The sequence below is a fragment of the Nerophis ophidion genome, linkage group LG06, assembly GCF_033978795.1.
Source record: "Nerophis ophidion isolate RoL-2023_Sa linkage group LG06, RoL_Noph_v1.0, whole genome shotgun sequence".
Lineage (NCBI taxonomy): Eukaryota > Metazoa > Chordata > Actinopteri > Syngnathiformes > Syngnathidae > Nerophis > Nerophis ophidion.
In genome coordinates, this window is record NC_084616.1 from 7,415,211 (window position 1) to 7,437,705 (window position 22,495).

Genomic DNA, 22,495 nt, shown 5'->3' on the forward strand with positions numbered 1-22,495 from the left:
TTGTAAAAACAAAAAATGTTTCATATTCAAATTAGATGTTTTACAAATAATAAACACAATTTGTGTGAATTAAACTATATTTAAAAAAAACCTATTTAGAGAATAATGAAAAAAAAAAGCCAAATAGTTATGCTAAAAGAAAAGATACAATTAATATTATTAAAAGTAACAAGTAAGACTTATAAACTGTAAAAAATATGTATTTTAAAAGTATTCAACACTGGAACAAGTTACAATAAAAAACAAAAAAAAACACCCAAAAATATATTTAAAAACGACCACTTATTTCAAAATAAACCTACTAGAAATATATACATCATTTATTATGGAATAATGTTAGAGTCAAGAAAAAAATCAAAAATGACGAAAGTGGTACATATTGAATTTTAATGTTTAAAAAAAATCACGTATTTAAAAAATACTTAACATTGCTGAAATAAATTATACAATAGTAAATCAAATAATTAAACTGTAATAACTTTCCTATTAAATATTATTAAAAGTAACAAATAACAATTATAAACTGTATGAATCTAATTATATTGGAACAAGCTAGAATAGTATATATATACATATATATATGAAAATGACCGCACATTTCAAAATAAACATGCTACAAAAATATACATCATTTATTATGAAATAATGTTAGTCAAGAAATAATCAAAAATGACAAAACTGGTATAGATTGAATTTCAATGTTTTAAAAAATAAAATCACGTATTTAAAAAATACTTAACATTGCTGAAATAAATTATACAATAGTAAATGAAATAATAAAACTGTAATAACATTCCTATTAAATATGATTAAAAGTAACAAATAACAATTATAAACTGTATGAATATGTATTTTAAATGTTTTCAACACATTTGTGTTAATATTCTAATTATATTGGAACAATTTAGAATAGTATATATATATATATATATATATATATATGTATATATATATATATATATGTGTGTGTGAAAATGACCGCACATTTCAAAATAAACATGCTACAAAAATATACATTATTTATTATGGAATAATGTTAGTCAAGAAATAATCAAAAATGACGAAACTGGTATATATTGAATTTCAATGTTATAAAAAAAATCACGTATTTAAAAAATACTTAACATTGCTGAAATAAATTATGCAATTATAAATGAAATAATACAAATGTAATAACATTCTTATTTTTGACCTTCCTTTGCTTATTGCAAAAATACATTCTATTTTTAGATAGTAGATTTATTTCTGTGTTGTAGGCTCATACGGTATACCACTACTAGTATAGTATCGCCGTACTAATGAGTCAAAAACGGTACTATACCCTGTTTGAAAAAGTACTGGGCACCCGTTTTCTTTTTAACAGGCATTACGTTACTGGTTTTACGAGCGGAGGAGCATGTTGGGCAGCGCACACACACAGAGTACTTACAAGCAGACACAGTGTGTAGACAGAAAAGGGAGAATGGACGCATTTTGCTGTAAAAAGTCAAGATAAAGGTGAAGTTATAACACTGAAACACCCTCAGGAAGAGCTGCTTTAAGACCTGCGGTTAACATCCATCCACAGGGTTTTAGCTACTTCTAAATCACTAATCCTGGTCTCCATGGCGACAAAGTAAGTTTCTTACAAGTAGCATTATCACTGGGGGACGAGGAATAGCCAAACATGCTTCACTACACACCGTAGGAGGATACAATAGCTCACCACCGTCACAATGTAAACAAATGCCATGGGTGGATCTACACCTGACATCCACTGTAATGATACCAAGTGAAGGAGTCTAGTCGATACTACAATGATTACATCAATTTTTTTTATCGTCACAAAATCTTTTTAAATTTTAAAAAAATCATATTATGTGTATAAAGTCAGTAAATATGTCCCTGGACACATGAGGACTTTGATTATGACCAATGTATGATCCTGTAACGACTTGGTATCACATCCATACCTAAATGTGTGGTATCATCCAAAACTAATGTCAAGTATCAAAGAAGAGAAGAATAAGTGATTATTACATTTGAACAGAAGTGTAGATAGAACATGTTAAAACAGAAACCAGCGCGACACCTACCCTTTACATCAGTATTTCTTCATCAGTATTGGTTTTTGAGGTATTACAGTATATTTTATTGTATGATCCTGTAACTACTTGCTATTGGATCCATACCTAAATGAGTGGTATCATCCAAAACTAATGTCAAGTATCAAAGAAGAGAGGAATAAGGGATTATTACTTTTGAACAGAAGTGTAGCTAGAACATGTTAAAACAGAAACCAGCGCGACACCTACCCTTTACATCAGTATTTCTTCATCAGTATTGGTTTATGAGGTATTACAGTATATTTTATTGTATGATCCTGTAACTACTTGGTATCACATCCATACCCAAATGTGTGGTATCATCCAAAACTAATGTCGAGTATCAAAGAAGAGAAGAATAAGTGATTATTACATTCTAACAGAAGTGTAGATAGAACATGTGAAAACAGAAACCAGCTTGACACCTACCCTTTACATCAGTATTTCTTCATCAGTATTGGTTTATGAGGAATTACAGTATATTTTATTGTATGATCCTGTAACTACTTGCTATTGGATCCATACCTAAATGTGTGGTATCATCCAAAACTAATGTCAAGTATCAAAGAAGAGAAGAATAAGTGATTATTACATTCTAACAGAAGTGTAGATAGAACATGTCAAAACAGAAACCAGCTTGACACCTACCCTTTACATCAGTATTTCTTCATCAGTATTGGTTTTTGAGGTATTACAGTATATTTTATTGTATGATCCTGTAACTACTTGCTATTGGATCCATACCTAAATGTGTGGTATCATCCAAAACTAATGTCAAGTATCAAAGAAGAGAAGAATAAGTGATTATTACATTTGAACAGAAGTGTAGATAAAACATGTTAAAACAGAAACCAGCGCGACACCTACCCTTTACATCAGTATTTCTTCATCAGTATTGGTTTATGAGGTATTACAATATATTTTATTGTATGTTCCTGTAACTACTTGCTATTGGATCCATACCTAAATGTGTGGTATCATCCAAAACCAATGTCAAGTATCACAGAAGAGAAGAATAAGTGATTATTACATTTGAACAGAAGTGTAGATAGAACATGTTAAAACAGAAACCAGTGCGACACCTACCCTTTACATCAGTATTTCTTCATCAGTATTGGTTTATGAGGTATTACAGTATATTTTATTGTATGATCCTGTAACTACTTGGTATCACATCCATACCTAAATGTGTGGTATCATCCAAAACTAATGTCAAGTATCAAAGAAGAGAAGAATAAGTGATTATTACATTTGAACAGAAGTGTAGATAGAACACGTTAAAACAGAAACCAGCGCGACACCTACCCTTTACATCAGTATTTCTTCATCAGTATTGGTTTATGAGGTATTACAGTATATTTTATTGTATGATCCTGTAACTACTTGGTATCACATCCATACCTAAATGTGTGGTATCATCCAAAACTAATGTCAAGTATCAAAGAAGAGAAGAATAAGTGATTATTACATTTGAACAGAAGTGTAGATAGAACATGTTAAGACAGAAACCAGTGCGACACCTACCCTTTACATCAGTATTTCTTCATCAATATTGGTTTATGAGGTATTACAGTATATTTTATTGTATGTTCCTGTAACTACTTGCTATTGGATCCATACCTAAATGTGTGGTATCATCCAAAACTAATGTCAAGTATCAAAGAAGAGAAGAATAAGTGATTATTACATTTGAACAGAAGTGTAGATAGAACATGTTAAAACAGAAACCAGCGCGACACCTACCCTTTACATCACTATTTCTTCATCAGTATTGGTTTATGAGGTATTACAGTATATTTTATTGTATGATCCTGTAACTACTTGGTATCACATCCATACCTAAATGTGTGGTATCATCCAAAACTAATGTCAAGTATCAAAGAAGAGAAGAATAAGTGATTATTACATTTGAACAGAAGTGTAGATAGAACATGTTCAAACAGAAACCAGCTTGACACCTACCCTTTACATCAGTATTTCTTCATCAGTATTGTTTTATGAGGTATTACAGTATATTTTATTGTATGTTCCTGTAACTACTTGCTATTGGATCCATACCTAAATGTGTGGTATCATCCAAAACTAATGTCAAGTATCAAAGAAGAGAAGAATAAGTGATTATTACATTTGAACAGAAGTGTAGATAGAACATGTTAAAACAGAAAATAAGCAGATATGAACAGTAAATGAACGAGTAGATTAATAATCCATTTTTACAGTTTGTCCCTCATAATGTGTATAAAATAATAGGTGTATAAATGACACAATATGTTACTGCGGACTAATTAGGAGTCTTTGTTTGTTTACTTACTGCTAAAAGACAAGGTGACTATTTTACTGAAGGACTAAATGACAATAATAAACATATATTTCATGTACACCAACATTTTTTGTTACAATAAAAACATTTTAGTATAGTATTTTCTGTTTAGAAAAGTATGGAAAGACATTTTGTTAGCGGTACCAACATATTGCTATGGGGGACAACCCGAGTTTGTTGCTAATGTGTTAGCTTAGCATCGATTAACCTCACATTTTAGCATCGTCACATCCTCGCTAGTGCGCTAGCTACATCGTGACCACTTCCTGTCTGTGTGCCCGGGCCAGGATGACGCCTCAGTGAGCAGCGAGGACGACCCGCCCGACATGAGCGAGCCCTCCTGGCTGGCGGCCGCAGCGCCGTCCCAGCTGAGCCCGGCGGGACGAGGCCACGGGACGCGCCCCAACACCGCCGGCAACAAGGACGACGACGGTAAGCTAGACGGGCTGCTGGGGGCATCGACCTGGCCGAGTCAGGGCGCTTGTGGGATAAGAAACAAGCTTGATGGTCACAATGAATCCATTTTAAATGTGGCGGGAAGTGAATGGAGGGAGTGTCCGCTAGCACGTTAGCATGCTAACTTGCATATTGGTCTACTGGCACCAGGTCGCCCGTAAGGACCAGATGAGTCGCCCGCTGGCCTGTTCTAAAAATAGCTCAAATAGCAGCACTTACCAGTGAGCTGCCTCTATTTTTTTAATTGTATTTATTTACTAGCAAGCTGGTCTCGCTTTGCTCGACATTTTTAATTCTAAGAGAGACAAAACTCAATTAGAATTTGAAAATCCAAGAAAATATTTTAAAGACTTGGTCTTCACTTGTTTAAATAAATTCATCCATCCATCCATCCATCTTCTTCCGCTTATCCGAAGTCGGGTCGCGGGGGCAACAGCCTAAGCAGGGAAACCCAGACTTCCCTCTCCCCAGCCACTTCGTCTAGCTCTTCCCGGGGGATCCCGAGGCGTTCCCAGGCCAGCCGGGAGACATAGTCTTCCCAACGTGTCCTGGGAAATTCATTTATTTTTTTACTTCGCTTTTTACAACTTTCAGAAAGACAATTTTAGAGGAAAAAATACAGCCTTAAAAATGATTTTAGGATTTTTAAACACATGTACCTTTTTACCTTTTAAATTCCTTCCTCTTCTTTCCTGACAATTTAAATCCATTTTTAAGTATTTTTTTTTTTTTATTGTAAAGAATAATAAATACATTTTAATTTAATTCTTCATTTTATCTTCTGTTTTTTTGACAAAGAACATTTATGAAATATTTCTTCAAACTTATTATGATTAAAATTTAAAAAACAATATTCTGGCAAATCTAGAAAATCAAATTTAAATCTTATTTCAAAGTCTTTTGAATTTCTTTTAAAAATTTTTGTTCTGGAAAAATCTAGAAGAAATATAGCTTGGTCCAATTTGTTATATATTCTAACAAAGCGCAGATTGGATTTGAACCTATTTAAAACATGTCATCAAAATTCTAAAATAATCTTAATTAGGAAAAATCAATCAATCAATCAATGTTTATTTATATAGCCCCAAATCACAAATGTCTCAAAGGACTGCACAAATCATTACGACTACAACATCCTTGGAAGAACCCACAAAAGGGCAAGGAAAACTCACACCCAGTGGGCAGGGAGAATTCACATTCAGTGGGACGCCAGTGACAATGCTGACTATGAGAAACCTTGGAGAGGACCTCAGATGTGGGCAACCCCCCCCCTCTAGGGGACCGAAAGCAATGGATGTCGAGCGGGTCTAACATGATACTGTGAAAGTTCAATCCATAGTGGCTCCAAGACAGCAGTGAGAGTCCCGTCCACAGGAAACCATCTCAAGCGGATCAGCAGCGTAGAGATGTCCCCAACCGATACAGGCGAGCGGTCCATCCTGGGTCCCGACGAGCGGTCCATCCTGGGTCTCGACTCTGGACAGTCAGTACTTCATCCATGGTCATCGGACCGGACCCCCTCCACAAGGGAGGGGGGGACATAGGAGAAAGAAAAGAAGCGGCAGATCAACTGGTCTAAAAAGGAGGTCTATTTAAAGGCTAGAGTATACAGATGAGTTTTAAGATGAGACTTAAATGCTTCTACTGAGGTAGCATCTCGAACTGTTACCGGGAGGGCATTCCAGAGTACTGGAGCCCGAACGGAAAACGCTCTAAATCACTAATGGTGTCGCGGAAATTTCTTAAAGACGATCCTTTAGTGACAATTAGCTTTAAAATGATTTATTAAAGTAACAAACAAATAATAACAAGCTTTGCAAAGCGCGACCAAACCAGAACGACACATCCGTTCGTTCCAGCTTGTTCTACCCCCTTTAGAATCCGACATGACAATTATACATTCTCTGAAGTCCAACCTCCATGCTCATTTACATACAGTACACCAGTGGAATGAATACCCAAAGTCCTGTGAAGGGGGAGAGGGTGTCGTTTGACCAGAGGGTGGTGGGGTCACTCAGGAAAGGGGAACAATTTAGCTCTGTTGGGGGTCAAGAATAAATGACACATATGCCCAGGACAACTAAAGTCCACATGTTAACATCAAAGACACAGGACTTGATCAGACAATAGATCTTAAACGAGTACAAGTAATTTTGCCATCACCATGACGTTCCATAAATTCTTTATTTTTTTATTTTTTCAAGAAGATTCGAATTAGCTAGTTTTTCTCTTCTTTTTTTCAGTAGAATTTTGAATCTTAAAGAGTCGAAATTGAAGATAAACTATGTTTCAAATTTTAATTTTCATTTTTTCCTGTTTTCTCCTTTTTTAAACCGTTCAATTAAGGTTGTTTTTTTTTCATCATTTATTCACTACAAAAAACCTTACCTAAAAGGAAAAATAATAGCTCGGTTGGTAGAGTGGCCGTGCCAGCAACTTGGGGGTTGCAGGTTCGATTCCCACTTGCGCCATCCTAGTCACTGCCGTTGTGTCCTTGGGCAAGACACTTGACCCACCTGCTCCCAGTGCCACCCACACTGCTTTAAATGTAACTTAGATATTGGGTTTCACCATGTAAAGCGCTTTGAGTCACTAGAGAAAAGCGCTATATAAATATAATCCACATAATTCACAATACCCAATTTTTATATATATATATATGTATATATATATATATTTTTTATTTTTATTTTTTTAATTAAAGGTAAATTGAGCAAATTGGCTATTTCTGGCAATTTATTGAAGTGTGTATCAAACTGGTAGCCCTTCGCTACCTTTCAAAAAGGTTTCTGACCCCTGCTCTACTGGAATGTATTTCCTTTCGCTTGTTTATCTTTGAGCCTCAAAAAGATACCTTCCAGTTTTTCATTCAGCAAATAAACTGCTGGCTTTTTGCTATCGGACGCCATCTAGACCGGAATGAGATCAAAGTCCAGAGTTCATCAAAGGCTGACGTCAGTGGCGGCCGTCGCCAACCACACTTAAGTGCGGTGGGCGGAGCTTAGCGGTAGTTTGTAATGGACGTCGCTAACCACACTTTTAAGTGCGGTGGGCGGGGCTTAGCGCAGTCTATGAATATTTAATGGTCTTATTCGTCTTGCTGCCGATGGATGAGTTGCTTTCCCGATGACAAACATCTTGTCACTCACCTCCTTTTTTTCCGCACTTTACCTGCCGGTCCAGGGGTGTCCTTGACCTCGGACTCTCATGACTCTTTGGAAAAATACATCAAACCGAGGCTTGTTGGCGAAGTTAGCATCGACCAGGCTAACATGTAGATATGCTTAGAAGTTATAGAATTATTTTGTTATCAAACGATCCAAACAAATCTATTTGAGGTGGGGTCGCGGGGGCAGCAGCCTAAGCAGAGAAGCCAAGACTTCCCTCATCCAGCTCCTCCCAGGTGATCCCGAGGTGTTCCCAGGCCAGTCGGGAGACATAGTCTTCCCATAGTGTCCTGGGTCTTGCCCGTGGCCTCCTGTTGGTCGGACCTGCCCTAAAAAACCTCCCTAGGGAGGCGTTCGGGTGGCATCCTGCCCACATGCCCCAACCACCTCATCAACAAACAAATCCCATGGGAAAAAAATGTGAACATTTTCCTTGCCAGTCAACATTGGCAAGGCTGAATGCTCCCGAGTGTGGGAATGTTGGACGTCTGTGTTGATGAGGTGGTGACTTGTCCAGGGAGTACCCCGCCTTCCGTTGAGATAGGCTCCAGCACCACCCCCGAAAGGGACAAGTGATAGTGAAGGATGGATGTTGCATGTTCCAATGAAAATATTGCGAAAAGATGCATCGTGCTGACTTACCGATCCAAATATGATACATTGTGCTGACTTACATCATCCAAATATGATACACTGTGCTGACTTACATCATCCAAATATGACACATTGTGCTGACTTACATCATCCAAATATGACACATTGTGCTGACTTACATCATCCAAATATGATACATTGTGCTGACTTACATCATCCAAATATGACACATTGTGCTGACTTACATCATCCAAATATGATACATTGTGCTGACTTACATCATCCAAATATGATACATTGTGCTGACTTACATCATCCAAATATGATACACTGTGCTGACTTACATCATCCAAATATGATACATTGTGCTGACTTATATCATCCAAATATGATACACTGTGCTGACTTACATCATCCAAATATGATACATTGTGCTGACTTACCGATCCAAATATGATACATTGTGCTGACTTACATCATCCAAATATGATACAGTGTGCTGACTTACATCATCCAAATATGACACATTGTGCTGACATACATCATCCAATTACGATACATTGTGCTGACTTACCGATCCAAATATGATACATTGTGCTGACTTACCGATCCAAATATGATAAATTGTGCTGACTTACATCATCCAAATATGATACATTGTGCAGACTTACATCATCCAAATATGATACATTGTGCTGACTTACATCATCCAAATATGATACATTGTGCTGACTTACCGATCCAAATATGATACATTGTGCTGACTTACATCATCCAAGTATGATACATTGTGCTGACTTCCATCATCCAAATATGATACATTGTGCTGACTTACATCATCCAAATATGATACATTGTGCTGACTTCCATCATCCAAATATGATACATTGTGCTGACTTACATCATCCAAATATGATACATTGTGCTGACTTACATCATCCAAATATGATACATTGTGCTGACTTCCATCATCCAATTATGATACATTGTGCTGACTTACCGATCTAAATATGATACATTGTGCTGACTTACCGATCCAAATATGATACATTGTGCTGACTTACATCATCCAAATATGATACACTGTGCTGACTTACATCATCCAAATATGATACATTGTGTTGACTTATACCATCCAAATATGATACACTGTGCTGACTTACATCATCCAAATATGATACATTGTGCTGACTTACATCATCCAAATATGATACACTGTGCTGACTTACATCATCCAAATATGATACATTGTGTTGACTTATACCATCCAAATATGATACACTGTGCTGACTTACATCATCCAATTATGATACATTGTGCTGACTTACTGATCCAAATATGATACATTGTGCTGACTTACATCATCCAAATATGATACACTGTGCTGACTTACATCATCCAAATACGATACATTGTGTTGACTTATATCATCCAAATATGATACACTGTGCTGACTCACATCATCCAAATATGATACATTGTGCTGACTTACATCATCCAAATATGATACATTGTGCTGACTTACATCATCCAAATATGACACATTGTGCTGACTTACCGATCCAAATATGATACATTGTGCTGACTTACATCATCCAAATATGATACATTGTGCTGACTTACATCATCCAATTATGATACATTGTGCTGACTTACCGATCCAAATATGATGCATTGTGCTGACTTACCGATCCAAATATGATACATTGTGCTGACTTACATTATCCAAATATGTTACACTGTGCTGACTTACATCATCCAAATATGATACATTGTGCTGACTTATATCATCCAAATATGATACACTGTGCTGACTTACATCATCCAAATATGATACATTGTGCTGACTTACATCATCCAAATATGATACATTGTGCTGACTTACCGATCCAAATATGATACATTGTGCTGACTTACATCATCCAATCATGATACATTGTGCTGACTTACATCATCCAAATATGATACATTGTGCTGACTTACATCATCCAAATATGATACATTGTGCTGACTTACCGATCCAAATATGATACATTGTGCTGACTTACATCATCCAATCATGATACATTGTGCTGACTTACATCATCCAAATATGATACATTGTGCTGACTTACATCATCCAAATATGATACATTGTGCTGACTTACATCATCCAAATATGATACATTGTGCTGACTTACATCATCCAAATATGATACATTGTGCTGACCTACATCATCCAAATATGATACATTGTACTGACCTACATCATCCAAATATGATACATTGTGCTGACTTACATCATCCAAATATGATACATCGTGCTGACTTACATCATCCAAATATGATACATTGTGCTGACTTACATCATCCAAATATGATACATTGTGCTGACTTACATCATCCAAATATGATACATTGTGCTGACTTACATCATCCAAATATGATACATTGTGCTGACTTACATCATCCAAATATGATACATTGTGCTGACTTAGATCATCCAAATATGATACATTGTGCTGACTTACCGATCCAAATATGATACATTGTGCTGACTTACCGATCCAAATATGATACATTGTGCTGCCTTACATCATCCAAATATGATACATTGTGCTGACTTACATCATCCAATCATGATACATTGTGCTGACTTACATCATCCAAATATGATACATTGTGCTGACTTACATCATCCGAATATGATACATTGTGCTGACTTACATCATCCAAATATGATACATTGTGCTGACTTACATCATCCAAATATGATACATTGTGCTGACTTACATCATCCAAATATGACACATTGTGCTGACTTACATCATCCAAATATGATACATTGTGCTGACTTACATCATCCAAATATGATACATTCTGCTGACTTACATCATCCGGCCAACTATTTTCCTTCTCCCCAAAAATCGGCCAAATTTTCCAACACCAAATTTCCTTGGATCTCCAGAATTCTTTCAAAGTAAAACATTTTTAAAAAAGGTAGACTTGGGCAACGTTCCGTGCTTTTTCTGTCCCGTCATCTTCACCAAGCGGCCACAAGCATGTTTACCCTTTTTCCATTTAGGGTCAAATCCGCCTACATTTTATGACACATTTCTCTTGGGTGACTTGCCAGTTTTTTACTGTAAAATGTAAATTAAAAAAAAAAAGTGTTTTGTTTACAGTGTATTGGATTTTAAGAAGGTAAAAACTGGGTGATCAAATAGTGGTTTTGATGACATCATTTGCTTCTAGTACCTTGAAAAGTCATTTAAAGAACCAGTACCAATTGAACACGGAACCTTCCTTTTTTCCAAAGAAAAAGGAACTTTAAGATGATAAATATCACTAGAATGTAGCACAAACCCCAGCAGTGTAATAACAAGGAACAGTATTTGTTTTGGAGAGTGGACTTCTACGGGATCTCCTTTGGGTGGCTTTTTAGTCAAACACACCATCCGCAGTTTTCCCGGATTTTCCTGGATAATTGCCCACGGTTGAGATATTTTTTTCCAACATCTTTGGCTGACGTTATCGACTCATTCTGCTTCAGTACGGTGCACCGCAGTTGGCTAGCTCCAAGCTAGCCACATTTCTCCAATGATTTATTTATTTAATTCCATGAATACATCCTCTCAGTGCTGTCCTTCACTCTCACTTTCTTCCTTCACATAGTTGGAGAAAACCAAGTTATCATTTTTCACTCGTAAACAAACATGACATCATTTTTCACTTGTAAACAAACATGACGTCATTCTTCACTCGTAAACAAACATGATGTCATTCTTCACTCGTAAACAAACATGATGTCATTCTTCACTTGTAAACAAACATGATGTCATTCTTCACTTGTAAACAAACATGTCAATATTCACTTGTAAACAAACATGATGTCATTCTTCACTCGTAAACAAACATGATGTCATTCTTCACTTGTAAACAAACATGACATCATTCTTCACTTGTAAACAAACATGATGTCATTCTTCACTTGTAAACAAACATGACATCATTCTTCACTTGTAAACAAACATGATGTCATTCTTCACTTGTAAACAAACATGACATCATTCTTCACTTGTAAACAAACATGACGTCATTCTTCACTCGTAAACAAACATGACATCATTCTTCACTTGTAAACAAACATGATGTTATTCTTCACTTGTAAACAAACATGTCATTCTTCCCTTGTAAACAAACATGATGTCATTCTTCACTTGTAAACAAACATGATGTCATTCTTCACTTGTAAACAAACATGATATCATTCTTCACTCGTAAACAAACATGACATCATTCTTCACTTGTAAACAAACATGATGTCATTCTTCACTTGTAAACAAACATGACATCATTCTTCACTTGTAAACAAACATGATGTCATTCTTCACTTGTAAACAAACATGACATCATTCTTCACTTGTAAACAAACATGACGTCATTCTTCACTCGTAAACAAACATGACATCATTCTTCACTTGTAAACAAACATGATGTTATTCTTCACTTGTAAACAAACATGTCATTCTTCACTCGTAAACCAACATGTCATTCTTCCCTTGTAAACAAACATGATGTCATTCTTCACTTGTAAACAAACATGATGTCATTCTTCACTTGTAAACAAACATGATATCATTCTTCACTCGTAAACAAACATGACATCATTCTTCACTTGTAAACAAACATGATGTCATTATTCACTTGTAAACAAACATGGCATCATTCTTCACTCGTAAACAAACATGACGTCATTCTTCACTTGTAAACAAACGTGATGTCATTCTTCACTCGTAAACAAACATGACATCATTCTTCACTTGTAAACAAACATGACGTCATTCCTCACTCGTAAACAAACATGACATCAGTCTTCACTTGTAAACAAACATGACGTCATTCTTCACTCGTAAACAAACAGGACATCATTCTTCACTTGTAAACAAACATGACGTCATTCCTCACTCGTAAACAAACATGACATCAGTCTTCACTTGTAAACAAACATGACGTCATTCTTCACTCGTAAACAAACATGATGTCATTCTTCACTTGTAAAAAAACATGACATCATTCTTCACTTGTAAACAAACGTGATTTTTATTCTTCACTTGTATACTTGATGCCATTCTTCACTTGTAAACAAACATGATGTCATTATTCACTCGTAAACAAACATGATGTCATTATTCACTTGTAAACAAACATGATGTCATTCTTCACTTGTAAACAAACATGATGTCATTCTTCACTCGTAAACAAACATGATGTCATTCTTCACTTGTAAACAAACATGATTTAATTATTCAATTGTAAACAAACATGGTGTCATTCTTCAGTTGTAAACAAACATGATGTCATTCTTCACTTGTAAACAAACATGATGTCATTATTCCCTTGTAAACAAACATGATGTCATTATTCACTCGTAAACAAACATGATGTCATTCTTCCCTTGTAAACAAACATGATGTCATTATTCACTCGTAAACAAACATGATGTCATTCTTCACTTGTAAACAAACATGACGTCATTCTTCACTTGTAAACAAACATGATGTCATTCTTCACTTGTAAACAAACATGATGTCATTCGTCACTCGTAAACAAACATAATGTCATTCTTCACTTGTAAACAAACATGATGTCATTATTCACTGGTAAGTACTCTCAGAAGTGCTGTTCCAATCAAGCAATCAATCAAACTCTATTTGTCATGCACAGGCAACATAAAGTGATTTACAAGAGATAGAAAGAAAGAACACACACACACACACACACACACACACACACACACACACACACACACACACACATTGTGGACAAGAAGCAAATAAGGGTTTGCTTCTTGAGGTTTGAGTAAACACACTAAAGAATAACACAATTTACCACCATCTAAAAAAAATGTAAAATAGAATGAAACATTGTAAAATATATGTAAAAACAAATAAACGTAACCGATGAATGAAAACATAAAATTGAGATAATAGTAGTAATAATAGTAAAAGTAACACAATAAAATGCAAAATATAATACAAAATAATAAAACATAAGAGTTGCACCAGATGTTTTGCAAAAACATCACACTTCAACACATTAGTATGAAACATATTGTAAAATACATGTAGAACTAAATAATCACCTAATAAAAAAATAACATTGAGAGACTAACAGTAGTAATAATAGCAATGCAATAAATACAAAATAACACAATAAAATATAAAAAGACAAGAGTTGCAACAAATGTTTTGCAAAATCATCACACTTCAACACATTAGTATGAAACATGTTGTAAAATATATATAAAACTAAATAATCACCTAATAAAAAAATAACATTGAGAGACTAACAGTAGTAATAATAGCAATGCAATAAATACAAAATAACACAATAAAATATAAAAAGACAAGAGTTGCAACAAATGTTTTGCAAAATCATCACACTTCAACACATTAGTATGAAACATATTGTAAAATACATGTAAAACTAAATAATCACCTAATAAAAAAATAACATTGAGAGACTAACAGTAGTAATAATAGCAATACAATAAATACAAAATAACACAATTAAATAAAAAAAGACAAGAGTTGCAACAAATGTTTTGCAAAAACATCACACTTCAACACATTAGTATGAAACATGTTGTAAAATATATGTAAAACTAAATAATCACCTAATAAAAAAATAACATTGAGAGACTAACAGTAGTAATAATAGCAATACAATAAATACAAAATAACACAATTAAATAAAAAAATACAAGAGTTGCAACAAATGTTTTGCAAAAACATCACACTTCAACACATTAGTATGAAACATATTGTAAAATACATGTAAAACTAAATAATCACCTAATAAAAAAATAACATTGAGAGACTAACAGTAGTAATAATAGCAATGCAATAAATACAAAATAACACAATAAAATATAAAAATACAAGAGTTGCAACAAATGTTTTGCAAAAACATCACACTTCAACACATTAGTATGAAACATGTTGTTAAATATATGTAAAACTAAATAATCACCTAATAAAAAAATAACATTGAGAGACTAACAGTAGTAATAATAGCAATACAATAAATACAAAATAACACAATTAAATAAAAAAATACAAGAGTTGCAACAAATGTTTTGCAAAAACATCACACTTCAACACATTAGTATGAAACGTATTATAAAATACATGTAAATATCAATATGTAACAAACAACATTACAATAAGAGACTAACAGGAGTTATAATAGCAAGAAGTTAAAAAGAAAATGACACAATACAACAAAATATGATAAAAAGAACGAGAGAAAAGTCGCACCAAACGTTCTGCAAAAACATCGCGCTTCAACACATCATCATCATCATCGTCATCATCATCAGCCAGCTGTAAGGTCAGCATGTTTGGAAGGCCGCCAGGAAAGGTGTGCTCATGTTACACCTCACCTACATTTACCAAATATCCACATCAATACGTCACCTGTATCGCTCCTAGAAAGCAGCAAGGTATCGCTCGAGGAAAAAACTAAATCAAAAGCAGCCCTCTTTTTTTTTTTTTGTGATCTAACTCTTTCAACTTTTACTGAATTTTTCCTTTTTTTCTTGGTTTGACAAGAAATAATCTTCTCTATTATTATAGTAATCATCTTTTTTACTTCTTTGTACACGTGGGACAGCTCCACTTCTCATGTCTTAATACTTCACTTCTTTTTTACACTTGACTTGTGAATGTGTGGAAACACACACACACACACACACACACACACACACACACACACACACACACACACACACGTATGTCCTTGTGCTGGAAGTGCTGCACTCTTCTATTAGCACCATTAGTTCTCTCCCCAGCTGTCAATCATGTGCCCACACTCCAAAGGTGGCCACTACAACACTTTCACCCTAGAACAATCACTAATACACCCCCATACCATCACACATGCTACCTAGAACACTTTCACCCTAGAACAATCACTAATACACCCCCATACCATCACACATGCTGCCTACAACACTTTCACCCTAGAACAATCACTAATACACCCCCATACCATCACACATGCTGCCTAGAACACTTTCACCCTAGAACAATCACTAATACACCCCCATACCATCACACATGCTGCCTACAACACTTTCACCCTAGAACAATCACTAATACACCCCCATACCATCACACATGCTGCCTACAACACTTTCACCCTAGAACAATCACTAACACACCCCCATACCATCACACATGCTGCCTAGAACACTTTCACCCTAGAACAATCACTAATACACCCCCATACCATCACACATGCTGCCTACAACACTTTCACCCTAGAACAATCACTAACACACCCCCATACCATCACACATGCTGCCTAGAACACTTTCACCCTAGAACAATCACTAATACACCCCCATACCATCACACATGCTGCCTAGGACACTTTCACCCTAGAACAATCACTAATACACCCCCATACCATCACACATGCTGCCTAGGACACTTTCACCCTAGAACAATCACTAATAGACCCCCATACCATCACACATGCTGCCTAGAACACTTTCACCCTAGAACAATCACTAATACACCCCCATACCATCACACATGCTGCCTACAACACTTTCACCCTAGAACAATCACTAATACACCCCCATACCATCACACATGCTGCCTAGAACACTTTCACCCTACAGCAATCACTAATACACCCCCATACCATCACACATGGTCTCTAGAACACTTTCACCCTAGAACAATCACTAATACACCCCCATACCATCACACATGCTGCCTAGAACACTTTCACCCTAGAACAATCACTAATACACCCCCATACCATCACACATGCTGCCTAGAACACTTTCACCCTAGAACAATCACTAATACACCCCCATACCATCACACATGCTGCCTAGGACACTTTCACCCTAGAACAATCACTAATACACCCCCATACCATCACACATACTGCCTAGGACACTTTCACCCTAGAACAATCACTAATACACCCCCATACCATCACACATGCTGCCTAGGACACTTTCACCCTAGAACAATCACTAATACACCCCCATACCATCACACATACTGCCTAGGACACTTTCACCCTAGAACAATCACTAATACACCCCCATACCATCACACATGCTGCCTAGGACACTTTCACCCTAGAACAATCACTAATACACCCCCATACCATCACACATACTGCCTAGGACACTTTCACCCTAGAACAATCACTAATACACCCCCATACCATCACACATGCTGCCTACAACACTTTCACCCTAGAACAGTCCCCATGGTTCTTTTCCTCTTTGTCCACAATTTCCAAAAACAATTTGAAACGTGGACTCGTCAGACCACAGAACACTTTTCCACTTTGCATCAGTCCATCTTAGATGAGCTGGGGCCCAGCCAAGCTTTTCTGGGTGTTGTTGATAAATGGCTGTGGCTGTGTAGAGTTTTAACTTGCACTTACAGATGTAGCGACCAACTGTAGTTACTGACAGTGGTTTTTCTGAAGTGTTCCTAAGCCCATGTGGTGATATCCTTTACACGCTGATGTTGCTTTTTGATGCCTGAGGGCTGGCCATGGTGTGTAATATCATGGCTTACGTGCAGTGATTTCTCCACATTCTCTGAACCTTTTGATGATATTACGGAGCGTAGATGGTGAAATCCCTAAATTCCTTGCTGAGAAATGTTGTCTTAAAACAATTTGCTCGGGCATTTGTTGACAAAGTGGTGACCCTCGCCCCGTCCTTGTTTGTGAATGAGTGAGCGTTTCATGGAAGCTTCTTTTATACCCAATGACCTGTTCCCAATTAGCCTGTTCACCTGTGCCATGTTCCAAATAAGTCTTTGATGAGCATTCCTCAACTTTCACTCTTTTTTGCCACTTGTGCCAGCTTTTTTTGAAACATGTTGCAGCCATCAAATTCCAAATGAGCTAATATTTGCAAAAAATATGGAAACAAGCTGGAAGTATCTTTATGTACATTTAGAGAAAGTTCAAGTGCGTTGAAACATGGAGAAGATGGAGAGTGTGCAGAACATGGAGGAACATGTAGAACGTAGTAAACATGGAGAATGTGCAGAACATGGAGGAACCAGGACAGTCAACATAGAAGACATCACACATGTTCTACAACTCCTGGATGGAACTGGAGGAGAGACTCCTCTCAAAGCCGGACTCTCGTTTCCTCTCCTGGGCTGACTTTCCTGGTCTGGCAGATGTTTCATGTGGAATAATCCGGATCAAGAGCAGTGACATAGAGTGGTGTTCCCCGGACCACACAGACCGTGGATCAGACTAATCCCTGGATCTCATCTGTCGCCAACTTTGTCCCTGGATCTCATCTGTCACCAATTTTGTCCCTGGATCTCATCTTCTCATCTGTCGCCAACTTTGTCCCTGGATCTCATCTTCTCATCTGTCACCAACTTTGTCCCTGGATCTCATCTTCTCATCTGTCACCAACTTTGTCCCTGGATCTCATTTTCTCATCTGTCACCAACTTTTGTCCTGGATCTCATCTTCTCATCTGTCGCCAACTTTGTCCCTGGATCTCATCTGTCGCCAACTTTGTCCCTGGATCTCATCTGTCACCAATTTTGTCCCTGGATCTCATCTTCTCATCTGTCGCCAACTTTGTCCCTGGATCTCATATTCTCACCTGTCACCAACTTTGTCCCTGGATCTCATCTTCTCATCTGTCACCAACTTTGTCCCTGGATCTCATCTTCTCATCTGTCACCAACTTTGTCCCTGTATCTCATCTTCTCATCTGTCACCAACTTTGTCCCTGGATCTCATTTTCTCATCCGTCACCAAATTTGTCCCTGGATCTCATCTTCTCATATGTCACCAACTTTGTCCCTGGATCTCATCTTCTCATCTGTCACCAACTTTGTCCCTGGATCTCATCTTCTCATCAGTCACCAACTTTGTCCCTGGATCTCATCTTCTCATCAGTCGCCAACTTTGTCCCTGGATCTCATCTTCTCATCTGTCACCAACTTTGTCCCTGGATCTCATCTTCTCATCTGTCACCAACTTTGTCCCTGGATCTCATCTTCTCATCTGTCACCAAATTTGTCCCTTGATCTCATCTTCTCATCAGTCACCAATTTTGTCCCTGGATCTCATCTTCTCATCTGTCACCAACTTTGTCCCCGGATCTCATCTTCTCATCTGTCCCCAACTTTGTCCCTGGATCTCATCTTCTCATCTGTCACCAACTTTGTCCCTGGATCTCATCTTCTCATCTGTCACCAACTTTGTCCCTGGATCTCATCTTCTCATCTGTCGCCAACTTTGTCCCTGGATCTCATCTTCTCATCTGTCACCAACTTTGTCCCTGGATCTCATCTTCTCATCAGTCACCAACTTTGTCCCTGGATATCATCTTCTCATCAGTCACCAACTTTGTCCCTGGATCTCATCTTCTCATCAGTCGCCAACTTTGTCCCTGGATCTCATCTTCTCATCTGTCGCCAACTTTGTCCCTGGATCTCATCTTCTCATCTGTCGCCAACTTTGTCCCTGGATCTCATATTCTCATCTGTCACCAACTTTGTCCCTGGATCTCATCTTCTCATCTGTCACCAACTTTGTCCCTGGATCTCATCTTATCATCTGTCACCAACTTTGTCCCTGGATCTCATTTTCTCATCTGTCACCAACTTTTGTCCTGGATCTCATCTTCTCATCTGTCACCAACTTTGTCCCTGGATCTCATTTTCTCATCTGTCACCAACTTTTGTCCTGGATCTCATCTTCTCATCTGTCGCCAACTTTGTCCCTGGATCTCATCTGTCACCAATTTTGTCCCTGGATCTCATCCTCTCATCTGTCGCCAACTTTGTCCCTGGATCTCATATTCTCATCTGTCACCAACTTTGTCCCTGGATCTCATCTTCTCATCTGTCACCAACTTTGTCCCTGGATCTCATCTTCTCATCTGTCACCAACTTTGTCCCTGGATCTCATATTCTCATCTGTCACCAACTTTGTCCCTGGATCTCATCTTCTCATCTGTCACCAACTTTGTCCCTGGATCTCATATTCTCATCTGTCACCAACTTTGTCCCTGGATCTCATCTTCTCATCTGTCACCAACTTTGTCCCTGGATCTCATCTTCTCATCTGTCACCAACTTTGTCCCTGTATCTCATCTTCTCATCTGTCACCAACTTTGTCCCTGGATCTCATTTTCTCATCCGTCACCAAATTTGTCCCTGGATCTCATCTTCTCATCTGTCACCAACTTTGTCCCTGGATCTCATCTTCTCATCTGTCACCAACTTTGTCCCTGGATCTCATCTTCTCATCAGTCACCAACTTTGTCCCTGGATCTCATCTTCTCATCAGTCGCCAACTTTGTCCCTGGATCTCATCTTCTCATCTGTCACCAACTTTGTCCCTGGATCTCATCTTCTCATCTGTCACCAACTTTGTCCCTGGATCTCATCTTCTCATCTGTCACCAAATTTGTCCCTTGATCTCATCTTCTCATCAGTCACCAATTTTGTCCCTGGATCTCATCTTCTCATCTGTCACCAACTTTGTCCCCGGATCTCATCTTCTCATCTGTCCCCAACTTTGTCCCTGGATCTCATCTTCTCATCTGTCACCAACTTTGTCCCTGGATCTCATCTTCTCATCTGTCACCAACTTTGTCCCTGGATCTCATCTTCTCATCTGTCGCCAACTTTGTCCCTGGATCTCATCTTCTCATCTGTCACCAACTTTGTCCCTGGATCTCATCTTCTCATCAGTCACCAACTTTGTCCCTGGATATCATCTTCTCATCAGTCACCAACTTTGTCCCTGGATCTCATCTTCTCATCAGTCGCCAACTTTGTCCCTGGATCTCATCTTCTCATCTGTCGCCAACTTTGTCCCTGGATCTCATCTTCTCATCTGTCGCCAACTTTGTCCCTGGATCTCATATTCTCATCTGTCACCAACTTTGTCCCTGGATCTCATCTTCTCATCTGTCACCAACTTTGTCCCTGGATCTCATCTTCTCATCTGTCACCAACTTTGTCCCTGGATCTCATTTTCTCATCTGTCACCAACTTTTGTCCTGGATCTCATCTTCTCATCTGTCACCAACTTTGTCCCTGGATCTCATTTTCTCATCTGTCACCAACTTTTGTCCTGGATCTCATCTTCTCATCTGTCGCCAACTTTGTCCCTGGATCTCATCTGTCACCAATTTTGTCCCTGGATCTCATCCTCTCATCTGTCGCCAACTTTGTCCCTGGATCTCATATTCTCATCTGTCACCAACTTTGTCCCTGGATCTCATCTTCTCATCTGTCACCAACTTTGTCCCTGGATCTCATCTTCTCATCTGTCACCAACTTTGTCCCTGGATCTCATATTCTCATCTGTCACCAACTTTGTCCCTGGATCTCATCTTCTCATCTGTCACCAACTTTGTCCCTGGATCTCATATTCTCATCTGTCACCAACTTTGTCCCTGGATCTCATTTTCTCATCTGTCACCAACTTTTGTCCTGGATCTCATCTTCTCATCTGTCACCAACTTTGTCCCTGGATCTCATCTTCTCATCTGTCGCCAACTTTGTCCCTGGATCTCATCTGTCACCAACTTTGTCCCTGGATCTCATCTTCTCATCTGTCGCCAACTTTGTCCCTGGATCTCATATTCTCATCTGTCACCAACTTTGTCCCTGGATCTCATCTTCTCATCTGTCACCAACTTTGTCCCTGGATCTCATCTTCTCATCTGTCACCAACTTTGTCCCTGGATCTCATTTTCTCATCTGTCACCAACTTTTGTCCTGGATCTCATCTTCTCATCTGTCGCCAACTTTGTCCCTGGATCTCATCTGTCGCCAACTTTGTCCCTGGATCTCATC

General features: G+C 37.6%; 1 protein-coding gene across 1 annotated transcript in view; it reads left to right on the forward strand.

Annotated features, from left to right (window-relative positions):
* LOC133554135 (nucleolar protein 4-like) overlaps window positions 1–22,495 on the forward strand; it is a 115,617-nt gene that overhangs the window by 57,182 nt on the left and 35,940 nt on the right. Inside the window, exon 5 of the mRNA XM_061902549.1 lies at window positions 4,692–4,836. Within this exon, the coding sequence (XP_061758533.1) occupies window positions 4,692–4,836 (145 nt within the window). The remainder of the gene's footprint in view (window positions 1–4,691; window positions 4,837–22,495) is intronic.